Below are 16,332 nucleotides of genomic sequence, written 5' to 3'. Positions count from 1 at the left end.
TAGGTTTGAAACCTTCTTTCCCCACAGCTAACACTAAATGTGACAGAAACCTCAGAAACATATACAAACTGATACATGATCAAGCTCAGCTATACTAGCTATCTGTACTAAAATCAGGTCTTCATCTATTCATGTGAACATAGCACGAACAATGTGTTAGACACTTGTTTGCTGTGTGTGTGTGTGTGTGTGTGTGTGTGTGTGTGTGTGTGTGTGTGTGTAGCCCTGTTCTCCTGACCTATGCTCTCCCTCCTGCCATCCCTAATTGTAGCCCACAGTCACTGCTTCTTTCATCTAAGGTCACAGGTTCCTCTCTTTCTCCCTGCCTTCTCAGTCTTTCTCTCTCCTCCTCACTCCATTTCTCTTTCATGTCAGATTTTTGACTTCGAGCCCCAGTTCTTTCCTTTCCCATCTCTTTATTTATCTTTGTCTGTCCTCTCTCTGTAGTCTTTGATGGATGACCAGTACTACTAATTGTTCTGTGCTCACCAGCGTTGGCCTCACCACCTCCTCCTCCTCCTCATAGGTGGCCTTCACAACATATCAGTAGTCACTGGTGCAGATGTCTTGTAATGTTGTAATGTCACCACCCCCTACCTAAGCAGTAGCCAAATGGGTGTGACAAAGTGGGTGAGAAGACCATTTGTCTACATTCTTAGTTAACATTCTTGTTTTGATTTAACCATATTTCACATGTAATCTGCAATAGGCAAACATCTACTATCCCGGGTTTGTTTATGTTCTGCACTTTTACAGATTATATAATATAACATCTTGGTTTAAATCAATTCATGCAAGTTTGTTAAGTTAACATGTTATTTATTTCAACTGTTAATTTGTATTGTTTGAACTTATCTTTACCTACCTGTCTTCCAGAAGCAAAAGGAGGAAATGTAGTTCTACTTCCTGCTTTATACCTTCTGGGTTCATCTGAGGTCACAGGAAGAGACCAAGGGCAGGAGGGGAAGAATTCTTATAATTTAATAAAGTTGATTTTAAAGGGTTTATAAAGAAATAGATTTAATGTTGTGATATGTATTGATTACACCAGAGTTTATGTTGCCAGTCAAGAGGAGTAGTAGAGGATGAATATAATCATGTTCATCTCACCTACCTACTGAATGGAATAGTCCAGAGGAGAAAGTGTTTGATTAAGGGGACTATTTAAGCAGACGAACTCAGGTGTTTCAGAAGAAGGGTTCAGGTCAGTGTAGCGGTGTGCAGTTTGACCTTAATTTCCGTTGATTTAAGTTCAGTTATGTTTATTTGAATTGAGTTTATTATAGAGTTGAGTTTCTTATTTGTTTCTTTGTAAATATTCTTGGGCCACAGAATGGTGAATAAATCACTTGCTACACTGGACAGCATCAGTCTCCTGCACTTCTTTGACCGCTTAAGTCGAGTCCTACCACAATGGGTAATTAATGAGCTTTCCTAAAAATATCTAGACTTTTTTTTTGTCCTTAGTCCTGACATCCCCAGTTTTGGTTTTAGTCTTTCTTTTGCTCTTTGGACTTTCCCACTGTTATTCTTTTAATAGGAGGTGTGTGTGTGCGTGTCTCTGTGTGTCTGTTCACTTCAGGTCTTCTCATCCATTAGCAGATGAGAACAGTAATTTCACACCGGCCTGGCCAGGCTAATTATCAGGATCCACACTTGGTTTGGGGAGAAGTGTGTGTGCATGTGGACCCACAAAGCAAAATGTGCAACTATGTGTGTTCCTTTGCAGAAAACTATAAAGCAGAAATTTGTGTGTGTGTATGTGTGCAGATTTGTAGCACCTGTGCATATTTGAACGTCTTTTTTTTATTTTGTGTGTGTGTCTTTGAGTATGTGTGTGCTTTGCTTGTGGAATGCGTTCAAGAGTGCACGCAAATGCCTCGGTGTTTTCCAGGTAAGAGAGTTTCCCTGCTCACTGACTCGTTGTGATTCCTATAATTGGGTCCCGTTTGATTTTTGCCGACCAGCACCCCAACCACCTCTTCCTCCCCTTCTTCCCCCATCACCCCCCTTATTCCTCTTCCTTCTCCTCAGCAGTGGAGAGGACTCCTGGGTCTCTGCTGTTGTGACCTGTGGGTGTTGTCACTCACTCCCATCTGCTGTCTGTCCTCTCATTCTGACTCGTCTGTCATGTCCTCCTTTCTTTCTGAATTAGATTTCATTCTGTTTTAAATTGGGGACCAAAACAAAGCCCTCTGGCTGTACTGTGATGTATGTAAAAAAAAAACAAACAAAAAAAAAAACAATAAAGAAAATATCCAAGAGCCATTAAAAAGGTTACCTTTTACCCAAGGCCCTCTGACTGAACCTTGTGTAAAAGTCCCTTTAAAAGAAAAACACATTGTGTGTTATTTATTTAATTTCATATATTTCATTATAACAGGTTAGTATTTTGTCTTTCCTTCCTTCCTCCATTTATTTTGACATTTGGGACCAAAACAAAGCCTTCTGGCTGAACATTGTCATTTTTAGGAACCTTTTCAAATGCCGAACATGGAAGTTGTGTGTGAGTTCTTCCTGTTTTATTTTGGAAGCATTACATTCAGGTCCTCACGAGTGGCCCATTATAACAGGTCCCTTCTTTTTACATAAACTAAAATAATCCTGAAAAAATAATCTTAGTCCTCACATATTCTGATTTCGGTTTTGTTCTCATGGATTTGACCATTGAAAATCCAACCAGTAAAGGGTTGTCTGTGCAGCAGAAAGAGGAAAGAAATGTCTGTTTTGAAAATGCAAATATGGCCATATGCACTCTCCTTTTTTTGTCCACACTTTATGTTCACACACTGTTCTTTACTCCCCTCCTCCTCCATCTACTCTCCTTTTCAGCTTTCTCCCACCAGTAATAGTTTTTCTCCAGGTCTCATTTTAATGTGGCTGCAGTGCCTTTCTTCTCCCAGTGCTCATTTTTTCCCCCTCTTCTCTTCTTCCTCTTCTTCCTTCCCTCACCCCCTCCTTTCTTCTTCTTGTTCTCTGTCCTTTTTGAAGAATCTGCCCCTAATGAAACTAAATAGTTTGGTGGGGAGTTTCTTTGGACTATGTGTGCGTGCTTGTCTTGGAGTGTGTGGGTATGTGTCATGGCCGAATTGGCTGGAGTGGAGATCAAAGGCAGTCTCTAAATCGAGTGTGTGCGTGCGTGTGTGTTAACGAGCAAGAGAAAGACAGCTCTCTGAATTGCATCACAAGAGCTGATCAAGCCATCAGAGAAGAAAGCGGTAACTCACTTACACTTACATACCTCTCCTGAACACATGTACCTCTCCTCCTTTCTCTCTTTGTTATATTGTTCACGTTTGACCAAGTGGAAGTGTCAAATGTTTTTCATGTCCATCCTCTAACACTGGTGTTTTGCCTTTTTTACTTTCTCCCTCGTTTTGTTCTGCTTTATGAATAAAATACAGAGAACAAAGTATCAAGTTTAGAGAACGTTTAAAAATTGATGCAAAACAAAGGCATTGTGACTCAACAATGATGTGATCTTGGTCACAATGCAGAATGGTTATGTAGGATGCATCATGATGTCTGCGTAACTCAAGAAAAAAATAGACTCAAAGTCAAAAAGGACCTGCATATTTGTTCAATGGTCCGTTTCAACAGTATAGTTATGACACTTAATTTTATGCATAGGCCTAGCCAATGTCTGCTGGCTCCAGCTCCCTGGCTCAGGACAGTTAAAACAATCAGGCCTCTAAAATCACTTCACTCAGAGTTTTTATGAAGGTAAAATCTATCCATTGAAGCCCATTTTCTTTTTGTAAAGATGAAAGCATATATATAAATGCTGTTAAGTCGATCCTTTTAAAATGAGAGTCTGTGGAGTTTGGTTTGGTTTTTAACAATAACAAACTCGTTTAGTAAACAAAGAAAGAAAGAACAATGCAATAAACAAAATATTCTAAATAAATGAAATAACAATTAAGACCAGAAATTAAAGTGAACTTTTTCAGTCGGAGGAAGTCTGAAACATGGAAGCCTTAGTGATACACAAAGGATATTAAAGAGAAACTGATCTGACTTTTTTAATGCATCATTTGAAGTATTTGGAACAGTACTGAGGAAAATTAATCGGTTGATTAATGAAAAAAATTATCTGGTACGAATGGGTTTGTCAGACATGGTACAATGACCTGTTACAAACTGCTTGCATTGTATTTTAACAGCTATTTTGACTAACAACTGTTATCACTGGACCTGCACAAACACACCAGTCTATCTGGAATAAGCTATAGTGCCTCAGTGAATGTCTCCGCCTTAACCCCGGCACTTTCGAGAACTTTCTCAGGAAGCAGTAGTGGAACTAACACAGGCCATAACTTCTAAAGTGAGTTCTGTTTTCTTCAAAAGGGGGCAGGGAGTTGATCTCATGTTCTCCGTTTCTCTATTACTATGTCCCTCCGCCGCCTCCTCTCTCACCCCCTTCACCTTTTTTGTCTCTCTCTCCCCAGCAATTATCCTGTCTATTTAAAGGGCAGAACCTTCCCATCATACTCGTCTGTCAGAACGACAATCTGCTCTGACTTTTGTGTGCATGTCCCCACTCAACCTGTTCTACCTGTCCTACTGTACAAGTGTCCTTTGTTAAGTATGCACACCGGCTTACACACTGTGCTGAGGGCAAATTGTTAATTCAACTATGGAACCACAGTTAAACAGAACTTCAAAAGTCAAACACACTAACGTATTTGCTCATTATTAAAAAATCAGCTGAATTTTAAACGCACACCTTTGTTCTTCTGCCACATACTCAGTACTTCAAAACAATATTCTGTCGTATACAAACCATATGAATTTGTTTTTCATGCAAAATGTCTCCTGTGTCATTCACACATGATTCCACTGCTGCTTCAACTGTTAACAAGTAAGAGATACCAAAAAGATTTTGCACATACAGTATGTATAAACAAAAACTAGATTTTTATATTCTCGAACCACAGATCATTTTGGCTCTGTACACCACCACGGCGGATTTTTAATCAGACAATTAAGGTATGATTGAAATTCAGACTTTTCGCTTCAATTCAAGACATTTACCAAAAGTACTGCTTTTTTTATACATAGCCCACCACTTTCAAGGGCTCAAAAGTAATTGAACAAGCAGGTTGATGGCCAGGTGGGCTTGTTCCCGCATTCACTATTTAATGACACATGAAGAAGATATAATATCTGAATTGATTCCACTTTTGAACTTACAGTTCATTGCGCTTTTCTAGATCTCTCAATGAGGACTAGAAATGTCAGTGCAAGTTAGGGGGAGTTCGTAAGTATGAAAAAGACAAAATAAACTCATCAGAGAGACAGTAAAAACGTGAGGAAGAGACAAATCAATAATCTGGTACTTTCTCAAAAACAGGGAATACACTGGCCAGCTAAGAGACACCCCAAGTCCTGAGAGACCACAGAAGACAACAAAAGTTCATGATAAGAAAAAATACTTCACAACATCTAACTAAGTCAAGAACACTTTTGACATTGTCAAAGTCTTAAATCAAGAGATGCCTTCATGAATGCATATAGAGAGGATTTAAAACAAGATTTAAACTACTAGTTACACTCGAGGCTAAGAAGGGCAAAAACAGCTTAAAGAGACCGCACAGTTCTGAGTAATCGTCAAACAGATGAAACCAGGATGAACTTGTAACAGAATGATGTCAAGAGAAACATATGGAGGAGGAGAGAAATGGCTCATGATCATGATTATCTCAGTTTGTCTGATTACGTCTGAGCTCCTGACAATAGGAGACTATGTATAAAAAGATCTGTAATTTCTAAACCTTTAATGGAATACTTATGTTAAACCCCTTGAATTAAAGCTGAAAAACTTCAATCTCATCTTGATTATCTGATTTAAAATCCACTGTAGTGCAGTATTTGTAGCACCGGCTATTGTCCAAATACTTACGGACCTAACTGTACTTAAAACCTCAGACATAACCTTGCACACCACTCCTGCATCTTTGCAGTTGCACATAAACACACACTAACACACAGGTGCATAAGCCGCACTCCTGCTCAAATTCCACGCCGACATCTCTCAAATTTATATTTATGTACATATAACACACACATACAGGCACACACAGACCCCTATCATGGGCACGCACCCGTCGAATCATAATTAGGCTGTGTCCTGGTTCTTTGATAGCCATGTACAGTGGCTCTTCTTTATCTTTATCAAATGCATTGATCGCTGTGGGCCTCGCACGCCCATTGATCCGCGCACTCTGTCTGGAGCCAGCCGATAAGCTCTCCCTTTCCCTCCCTCCCCTTCTTCCTCTCTCACTCCCTCTCCCTTCTTTTCCATTTCTGTTTTTACCTAAATTTGAGGAAAAATATTAGATTTATTAATTTGGTAATATTGTCAAAAATACTGGCATTGCACCTTTCAGTGGAATTAAGCCAAACAAAAATCTCTGCTCTTTGTTTAGATGGTTTTTTTTTTAAACTGGAAAACCACATTTCCCATAAATCCCACTCCTTCCTGTCACCAAGAGGATGATGATGTTTGTTCCTTTCCACCTTAATCTGCTCGCTCATCCCAGCATATAGAGCTGTAAATACCTGCATTAGCTGTGTTTTACTCTGAGGATAACATTCCAGAAAGGATCTGGGAAGACTGGCCTTTCAGCATCTTTGTAGATGTTGAAGTATTAGTTATCCATCCATAACCTTATAACCTCATCTGTAACCATAACTTCATTATATTTGTTGTTGATTAAGTATTGCTGAGTCACCAGATCTTATATATTTAGGTGTTAAAATGATATGAGCATACTATAATAGATCATTTTAGTGTTACTGAAAATATAACAAATATTTTGTAACAAGTAACAGATTGCTGTCTAATAAAATCTAAGTTTCTAACTTTAACAATTCTTTGCATAGAAACTATTGAAACTATAGTGGACTGTATCTGTGGGCATTCCTGTGTGGTTGCTTGAAGGTTCATAAAGATGCTTTCTGTATTTAGTGATGTTTCGACTAATTTGTTGCTGAATAATTATATGTAAATGACATTTCTTGTTGTGATTATCATAAGTAGGCACATGGTGATATGGTAACAGAAAATCAGAGTTTAACAACTAGCTGATTTCTACCTGAATCTCTGTGGCTTTTAAACATTGTTGAAGAGTGTGTGATTACATGACTATTTGATTGGCTTGGTGTGTGCATGTGTGTTCTGTGGTTCTTTAGTGTGAGTGTGTGAGTCTGGACAAGATAGAGACCTAAAGCACCTCTTGACTGTGAATTAGCCTGTCATGACAAATGTCTGGAGCTGCATGACTGGCTGCCAGACTGGCTGGCTATCTGGGAGGTTGGCAAACCCTTTTAGATAGTGATTGTGTCCGCGTCCCTTAGTGTTGGTGTGGGTGTGTGTGCGTGGCATGACTGTGTGCCCACGCCAGGTCTCTGTACATGACCAGTGGTGCGTGCCCTCCCTCTCTCCCTCCCTCCCTCCCTCTTTCTACTTGCCCAGAAAAGAGCAACCAAGGCGACAACCTGCTCCCCTTGCTCAGACAGAGCTTCCAGAGCGGAGAGAGGTCCTCACTCGACGCCAAGCCCACAGAGGAACCCTCTGTCTCAGACTCGCACTCATCCGTTCAGCCTCTCTTCCACTGGATGTTCCCAGCAGTCAGTGGAAGACAGTGGAGGATTGTTCTTGCTGTCGCCATTTAAAAAAGAAAAGTCTCTATTCCTCCTGGGTTTCCATTCTTGAAGCTGTGCTGCCCACCGACCACCAGCTGACAAGCTTTCTCCTCTTTTTTCATTCTTGCTTTTTCATCCCAGCTTTGATCACATAATGATTTTTCTGCTGCTTTTATTTTTTCTTTTGTTTTTGGTGTTTTGCTTGTTTGTTTTTTTATTAAGTTGCATTCCCGTGGCTTTTTGGATCCACCTTTGTTGTTGTCTTGTCCAACCAAGTTAAAGCACTGTTGTATCTATTGCCACTTTCCAACTTGGAAGTACTGAGTGTAATCACCACTTAATTTTAACATTATGTCCACTAGGTAGCATTTAATCTCCACATGCTCAGCTACTCTTCCCTAAACTTCTGGCATATTGTGTTGCTACAGAACAATGAGTTGTAATTGGAATTGCAGCAGTGGTAACACTTGAGTGGCCAAAATAAATCTCAACAGGTTTTGAGAAAGAATTAGAAATTTGACAGTAACCAGAAACGACCTCTCCTCACCCAAGTCTACATTATTTAGACCTTTAGACCATCAAAAGAGCCTTTTTTGACCAAGTGGGGCAACAAAACATGTTTAAGTCTTATTATCACAACCACTGTTTATTTCTCTTTAGCATTCTGAAGTTTTTGTGCAGACTCTTAAAGAAAGTCGTCTTATACTCTTCATTGTTAATTTCTTAACGTTACCAACACAGAATGCACATACAGACATCAACGTCTGTAAAAGTTAATGCCACAAAAGGATTTTATATGACAAACTTTGTCTTTCTTGTCTTTCACACAGTTTCACATTTTTAAAAAAGCCCTTCCTCTCCTATCCTTTGCCCCCTCACCGACCCACCACACACACTCTCTCGGTTCCTTAGCTGAGGGAGCCAGGCGGTGGTTAGATGCATTTTATAGTAGCATAGTGTTAATCCTTGCCTCTGGATAGGCAAAGTCAATTTCCCATTTCCTGTCCCCAAAATGGCTAACAACAATAATGCAATGGGATGTTTTTATGGAGTGTGTGTGTGTGTGTGGTGGGGGGGGGGGGGGCTGTGTGGGCTATATGTCTATATAAAATATAAAATGGTACAACACACACTCTTGAACTGGTAGTTGTCCATATCTGTAAAGGCCAGATTGTGTATCGGAACCAGTCCATAGCCAGAAGGCCGTTAGTGACATTACTGTTTATTTTGCATTTATAAAAAGTGGGAGAAGCATGCTTCTTTGACATAATAAAAAGTAAGGATGGAAAGTATAAAGAAGAAAAAGCAGTTTCTCTCTGTGTGATACTGTTATGAGAATGTGACAAAACAGAAAACACCTATTTGGGATCATACCGTGCTACATCCCAACGTTTGACACAAACAATATAGAGGATGGACATAGTAGTATCACCCACGTTTAACGTTCTGTTGGGAAGTCTCAATCTTGGTTGTCGCTATTATTGTTCTTTTGAATCTACAAGTCCACAGAAAGAGTTGAGTCTCTCATTAACACGCTCATCAGTAAAGACGTCAGAGTTTCTTTAAGGCTCAGTCCAGCCATTCTACAGATGACCTTGGTTTCAGCTATACTCTTTCCCAGATATCATAGGTGAAGGTTGAAATGTAGATGGATTGGGCTGTTGGCTCAGCTTTCTCTTCTTCACAACATTTGGGTACAGTTCCCTGATAACTGCTGACGCTGCACCAATCCATTGGTCCACCTGTCATTCCACTTTCTTATCAATCCTGAATAAGACCCAGAGATACTCAAACTTGCTTAGGCTCCCCTTTATCCTCCAACCAAGAGGGACCATTTTGAAATCTGAAAGTCTTCTGTGTCCCACAAACAACTTAATAACTGTTATGATCATGGCACAGACCAGATATAAAGCATTTTCTTTTTTGTGTTTTACTGATTCTCCCTCCCTTGTTTTCACGTAACAACCTACGTGTGTGCTATTAGACAAATAATAAACAGCTCTTTCTTGGTTATAACGCCATAAGCAAACTAAATTGAGTCTGGATTCAGGTACTTATTTTATAATTTAGTTATGAGGGAAACATTTGCAGTTGCAGATGTCATTTCTGATGTCTATATCCAGAGCTAAGTTACAACATCAACCCCCTTGAAAGGGTTTTTCCTGCTCACAGTTAGATGACTTTTGTGGGTGGCTCCACCTGAGGGTAAAGGTAATGATTTTGGATTTGACCAAAACTACTTTTTCTTTTATTTTTATATATATATATATATATATATATATATATATATATATATATATATATATATATTATATATTTAAAAAAAAATCTTTTCTTATCCTTAAGTACATTAACCCCTTGCTAACAAAAAATGGTTAAAATCATTTTAGTAAGTAATTTCATAAATCATTTTATTAAAAAAAAAAAGGTAGGGATTTTCCTATGAAATGCTTTTCCTTTTTTCCTCTACTTAGGAAAAACTGATACATGTAACTACTAAATGTGTTTTATAATGGGTAATATAGTCTAGACATCTAATGTTTAAACAGTTCATAAACAGTTTTCAGGATATATTTGATCCTTTTCCTGTTTGTTTAGTTTCTTGTTCCTTTTTTTAAGTGCTAACAAAATATATTTATGGATTCCTTGCTTTGTTAGATACTGAGACCTGGGAGAGAAGTATTTTTCTTTAAGTAGTGTCATCATTTATTTTTCTGCTTGCTCTTTATCTCTCTCTCTGTCTTCTTTTCTTCTGCCACTGCCACTGCCTCTTTTTTTTTTTTAATCACTCTCTCTCTAAGGTGTGTTCCCATCTCCCTGTGGGCATCCCCCTGGGCTCTCTCTCATACACATACACAGAGTGCATTAGGGTTGCTGTCATTTACAATACAACCCCATTGTCCCCGCCAAACAATGGCTACAAACAAACAATTGACATGGAAATGGAGAGATGTAGCTCATTAGCGGGCGCTGCTTGTTTTGTTAATGGATAAATGGGCGGCTTCAATAGGCCAGCCCTAAAACCCCTGCCTCAATATGGAGAAGGCTGATTAACAGGAAACCACAGGGAGGGAGAGCAGTGACAGAAAAATGCAGCTTCATTCTCCCCTGGGTCGTATGTGGCTGTGTTTGGGCGGGGGGGGGGGCAAATTTAGGACTTTGTGTGTGTTTGTGCTTAAAGATTGAGTTGTTGGAAAGATGAGTTTATGTTAACTTCTGCTGCAGTGGCTTAAGTCATGAAGGCATTTTCATGTTTATTAAATTCAGTCAGTATATTCTCTTATAACTTTTCCCATCTGTTTTCAGTGCCGTTCAGTTGCATTCACTCTTGTGTTTTTCTGGTATTTTGATCTACTTTTGGTCCCCTATTTTTCTGGAAATCACCCGCTGACATTCCTGTCATTTTAAATTACCTGTCCAGGATGTTTGTTTACTACTGCCTGGTTACTGTATGTAGTGATGGCCTGCCCAGTGAGGGTGCTGCTTGGTGGGGTCATCATCTGTTAAGTGCTTGCCAATTGACATCATCAAGGTTTTCGTGTGTGCGCGCGCGTGCGTGTGTGTGTTATCAGGGGGATCAGATTGGATCGACCTGAAAATGGCATTTCTGCCATTGCTGTGATGGTGACAGCTCAATACTGTATCTGTCTAGAGCCAAGATGGTGCGTGTGCCTATCTCTGTGCTCCTAGCTCCATAACGCAGTGAAAGGTGTACATGCTTTTCATAACAAAACTTTTTTTATTATTTTTAAGACTTGTTTTGTTTACGTTTTAGGGCTTGGTGAAGTACCAGGTGTGTACAGATCATAGTTTCATGCATGATGATTTTTCAGATGCGCTCAAGTACCATCATGAGTGCTTTAGTCAGCAAGGAGTAAGAACAACAAGTAGGAAATTTACAAGTAGGAAAACATCACTGAACGCAGTGATTTCTTAAGCATAGGCAGTTTATTACACTAATAATTGCGCATTTATAAGGTTACACCATCATTGCTGGGTAATACTAGCTAGTTAGGGTCATTGAGGCTGAGCAGTCGCACATAAGTATAGACCAGTCGGTGACCTTCTGGCAACCTCTGGTTGCTAGGGAAAAATATATATTCTCAGTTTCATTGTCACAGGGTGAAAATGGCTGCAAAGCTAAACCTAAAACATCCTTGCGATTGATTTGGTTGCTAGCGGACTGCAGAATATATACTTTTCTCTAGCAACCATTGGTTACCGGGGGTCACTGACTGGTCTCTAGTCTACTGGTCGCCTGCGTGAATGGGGACTTCCCGCCACCATTTGCAACCAGTTGGGGCATACTTATTTTTCCCTCTGACTGGTGTTTGCCAGATGATTGCTGACTTGTCTCTAGGCCAAAGAGTGATACAATAATATCAGAATCATTTTTATTAGCCACGTTTGTATACACATAAAAGGAATTGGGCTACAATTATTTCTTTACTCTCAGTGTATGTAACAGAGTAGACGACAGACAATACTGACATCACCATATCAACATACAGTAACAACATGTATAGCATGTTCAGGTACAGAGTGCAAAGATTTTGGAGTAAGTTACCAATTTAAAAAAAGGATGGAGAAGTAGTTACTATATATACAGTGTGCATATGGCATGCTTTAATTCAGCGGGCTTATAAAGCCCTAAAACAATGATAGACCATTAAGCAAAGCAGTCATATATATCTAAATAACAGTTATAACATCAATACCTTCTTAAAATGATGCAATGATGTGGAAATAAATGCATGATTTTTTTTTTTTTCTTTTTGAATATGTATCTGTCCAAAAGTCCCTGAGAGTTTTTTTTTACTCATGTGTGCAGGAGCGGGATGCTGAGCGGCGAAGACAGCTGAGAGAACGAGCCAGGCAGCTGATAGCCGAGGCTCGATCCGGAGTCAAGATGTCCGACATGAGCCTGCTGGATCCATCAAGCAGTGGTAAAGGTGGCAAGGCGGGCACTGCTGGAGGTCAGCTCACACAGCAGCAACAAACATGAAGTCTTGATAGAGAGATCATTTCCATTCGCACTTTATTTATCCACATTAGCACACTTTCAGAGTTTTGTTAAAAGCATTTGTAATTAACTAACATTCACTAATGCTCATGGGCTGTAATACAAAAGAAATGTCACAGTAGCATGCTTTCGACATGCACTCACTTTCTTCATCCACACATGCTAAGACACACACATTTCCATTATGCTCTCTAAAGGGGTTCTACTTAATCCTCAGAGAAAAACAAAATGTCATTTGACAACAGCCGCGGGTCTAAAAAGCACCACCCTTATATTCAAACAAGCAGTTTGCCCTGCAAGTCCTCCCTCGTCTCGTTCACCCAGTAATTGTTAATCAACACAACGCATTGTGTGGCCAAATTATGCTCAAAACACCAGACACTTCTAATAACAGCTTGCAGAGGTAGCAAATGCTGCCCGTGTGCATTTCCCACTGCTTTCCATTTCCTTGAAATTGGGGTTATTATCGTAATGACCATTATCAGGCCTCCAGAGTCATTTGTTTATGATTCCTCAACATTACACCCCTCTTTCTGGTTATTCTCTTCAGGTGGATCAGAAAAGGGAAAGAGGAGACAGCTGAGGACAAAAAGTGAGAAGTGGAAAAGACAGTTAAACTAACTTGTGTAGTTGTGAAGAGGACAAAGAAAGACAAAGTGTTTGACTGATTAAAAGCAAAAGAAAAGTAGAGAATATTGAGCTTTTCTGATGAATTAAAAGGTTTATCAAAATGGTTACCAGTCAGTGGTTTATCGGCTAAGCATTGATGTTCTTGAGATGATTAGACAACAAAAGATAGGTCAGAGAAAATACCTAAAAGACTGAAAATGGCGATGCACTTCTTTTATGCTCAGAAAAGAAGAAATCAAAAACAAATAATCCCTTAACGAGGAGTAAACATTCAGCGACATGTCGGGCAGAAGAAGAGGAGACGGACAGTGAGGCAGAGGGCGGGTAGCACTTGATTTATTTGCTCTTTCAGCTTTTCTGAATTGGACTAATTGTTGATCTCATTAAAAATGGAGTTGGAGGAAAGAACGGAACAAGGGAACAGGAGGAGGAGGCGGTGGCGGCGAGGAGAAGAGAGAAATGCTGTGGGCTGTGATACACAAGGCCTGCCGAGCAGAACGGCTAATCCTAGCCCCTCTCTCTCTTCCTTCTCTCTCCCTCTCCTCCTTCAGCGCCATTGACAGTCCTTTAAGTGCAGCTCGGGCTGCCCGCAAAGAAACTTTCCAAACTCCATCACCATGGCCTCCCATTAATTAGGCCTCAGCCAGCCACGCAGGAAGGGTGCTTGCTAGCACGCTCCACATCGCAGCTAGCAAATTAGAAAAGGAAAAAAAAACACACACACACAAAATGCTGTTATGTTGACTCCCTCCTCTTCTTTCTTTGTTCTTGGTCTCTCCCCCACCAAGTAGTAAATAACGGAGGAGGGAGCTTGCAACACTGTGTACTGATTATATTGTTTTAATCCATGGTGGGTTATCCATGCAGTTCCATTTGAGTTTCTTCTAACATGCTTTTCTTGTTTTGTTCCTAATGTGGAGACACTGTTGTTTCTATTGAGCCCCTGTGCAAATTTAATAGAATATACACTCATGTTTTTGTGGTTTTTGTTCCCCCTTCGTCTTTTATCTGGAAAAAGAAAGGCGGGTAACAGATCCTTGAATTGGTGGAAATTAAACTGGGGTCTCATTTTCACTTTGTGTGTCAGATATTTTTGCGAGCAGGCACTAAGCCCACACAGATCGATGTACTCAGAGACCTTTCTTCTCTCTTTTGGAGTTTGCTGCATTTTCATGCCAATAAATAAACGTATTAACTAGTGTATCTGTGTAGATAGAAAGAAAATGTGCACAGAGCCCTAAAACGTTCCATGAGTTTTCTGCAAACAAAAGCTATCATAATATATTTACTGTTGTTTTGAGAGCACAATGTGGATGGAGATGGTTAACAACAGGATCCTAACACTTATTCTTATCACAGACTAATATTATCACAAACTAACCAAATGTCTCTCTCTGTACTCCTCCTTTATTCTATATTGTGTTCTCTTAACAACTTTCTATTTTCTAAACTTCATCGTTGCCCTTTTTTTCTTTACATCATCACCATCTCCTTTTTCTTCCTTCCTGCTCATTCTGCTCCTTACTTCATTTTTTTCCTCCTTTCTACTGTCCAACTCCATACCTACAGATGTTTTGGACGGAGTCAGACGTCATCATGAGGATGTTGGTGTTACTGGTGTAAGGGGTGAGGATGAGGGAGATGTGAGGGCCGAGGAGGAGCAGTTCCACTTCGGTGGTGATGATCATGCTGTTGATTCCGCTGCCACATCTGCATCTGCACTGCCTACTAACCTGCTGCCACTGGAGGCTCTTCCAACTACTTCCAGCACCCAGGGCCCCCTGGAGCTTACTAACCCCAGCTCTGAGCTAACCTTTTTGGGTAAAATAACTGGCTGACGCTGTGCAGTTTTGCATGACTCGCTGTCTTCTTTTATTTTTCTAACTAATTCATGACCTGCCTGGACATTCTTTAACATCCCTTTTAGTACCTAAATCCTCTTTGCCAATCGTTCACTCAAGTTACATTGAATTACACTGTCTTCAATTAATTACCATTTTAACCTAATATCTAACAGATAATGCATTTCCAAAGATACTTCATTTTTGATTTACCAGATAGTGAGAAGTTGTTATCCATCTTTTTGTAAATTTATCCATTAGATTTTGTGCCTGTAGCTCTCCAACATGATTTTAGGTCCCAAACATAGCTGAGAAGAATTTACTGCCCAAACCTAACCCAGAAGACTTTAGTGCATAAACCTAACCACTGGTTTATGCACTAGTTGTAACATTTATAACCAATGCGCTGGTTGAGCTATGCAGGTATTTAATTATTACCAGGCTGCTCATTCACTTATTTTTTCGTTTAGTCACTTGCCTGAGCCCAAGCTTTTCATCTTTTCAGTTCATTTCCACAAACTACTCTTCACGCACTCTAACTTAGTAGTTTGAAGCTGCCATACTGTCGGTGTAAAACTGTTGGGGTGTTTTTATGTTTTCTTTTATAATTAAAAAAAAAAGTAATTAAAAACTCTGAAAACTGCTCCCTAGACATAAACAAAACAAAAAATATCTTCAGTAAAGCGTTTGCTCAAATCTTCAGAGGTAAACTAATTACTTTGTTTGTATTTCATTTACTTTATTTGCCTCTTTAATTTCCTGTCGATGTGAGATAGGTGAGAGTACAGTGAGGGGACCAGAAGAAACAGACATTAATAAAAAACAGACAAATGCGTCCTCAAGCTTTGAAGTTCAGTATCTCTGCACTATTTTTGTTTCACAGTTGTGTGTAAGGTTTTTTTTTTGTTTGTTTTTTTTGCTGGTAGTAATTTTTATGTAGTCTTGAAAGCAATTGATTGTGGTGATTGTAACACTAAGTGGCTGATACCACTGTTTATTGTGTTAATATTTCCACTGAAAATGGGAAGTCAAGGTTATTCAGCCTACCTGCTCCATTGTGTATATGTGGTGTATTTGTACGTTTGCATTCAAAAGCATGTGCCTGTGCTTGGCATCTGTATACATGCATCCTCACACTTGTGTGTGTGTGTGTGTGTGTGTGTGTGTGTGTGTGTGTGTGTGTGTGCGTGT

At 39.7% G+C, this 16,332-nt stretch overlaps 1 protein-coding gene across 4 annotated transcripts in view; it reads left to right on the top strand.

Annotated features, from left to right (window-relative positions):
* ehbp1 (EH domain binding protein 1) overlaps positions 1-16,332 on the top strand; it is a 162,457-nt gene that overhangs the window by 100,950 nt on the left and 45,175 nt on the right. For 2 of the 4 annotated variants that reach the window (XM_082557092.1, XM_082557093.1), the window contains 2 exons: positions 12,479-12,623; positions 14,870-15,121. In XM_082557092.1, coding sequence (XP_082413218.1) covers positions 12,479-12,623; positions 14,870-15,121 — 397 coding nt within the window. The remainder of the gene's footprint in view (positions 1-12,478; positions 12,624-14,869; positions 15,122-16,332) is intronic. The other 2 variants (XM_082557094.1, XM_082557095.1) reach the window with 2 other exon arrangements.

Source organism: Aulonocara stuartgranti (genome assembly GCF_965226115.1).
Source record: "Aulonocara stuartgranti genome assembly, chromosome: 13".
NCBI lineage: Eukaryota > Metazoa > Chordata > Actinopteri > Cichliformes > Cichlidae > Aulonocara > Aulonocara stuartgranti.
Note: the sequence above shows the minus strand (reverse complement) of the source record. Positions and strands in the feature narration are given on the sequence as shown.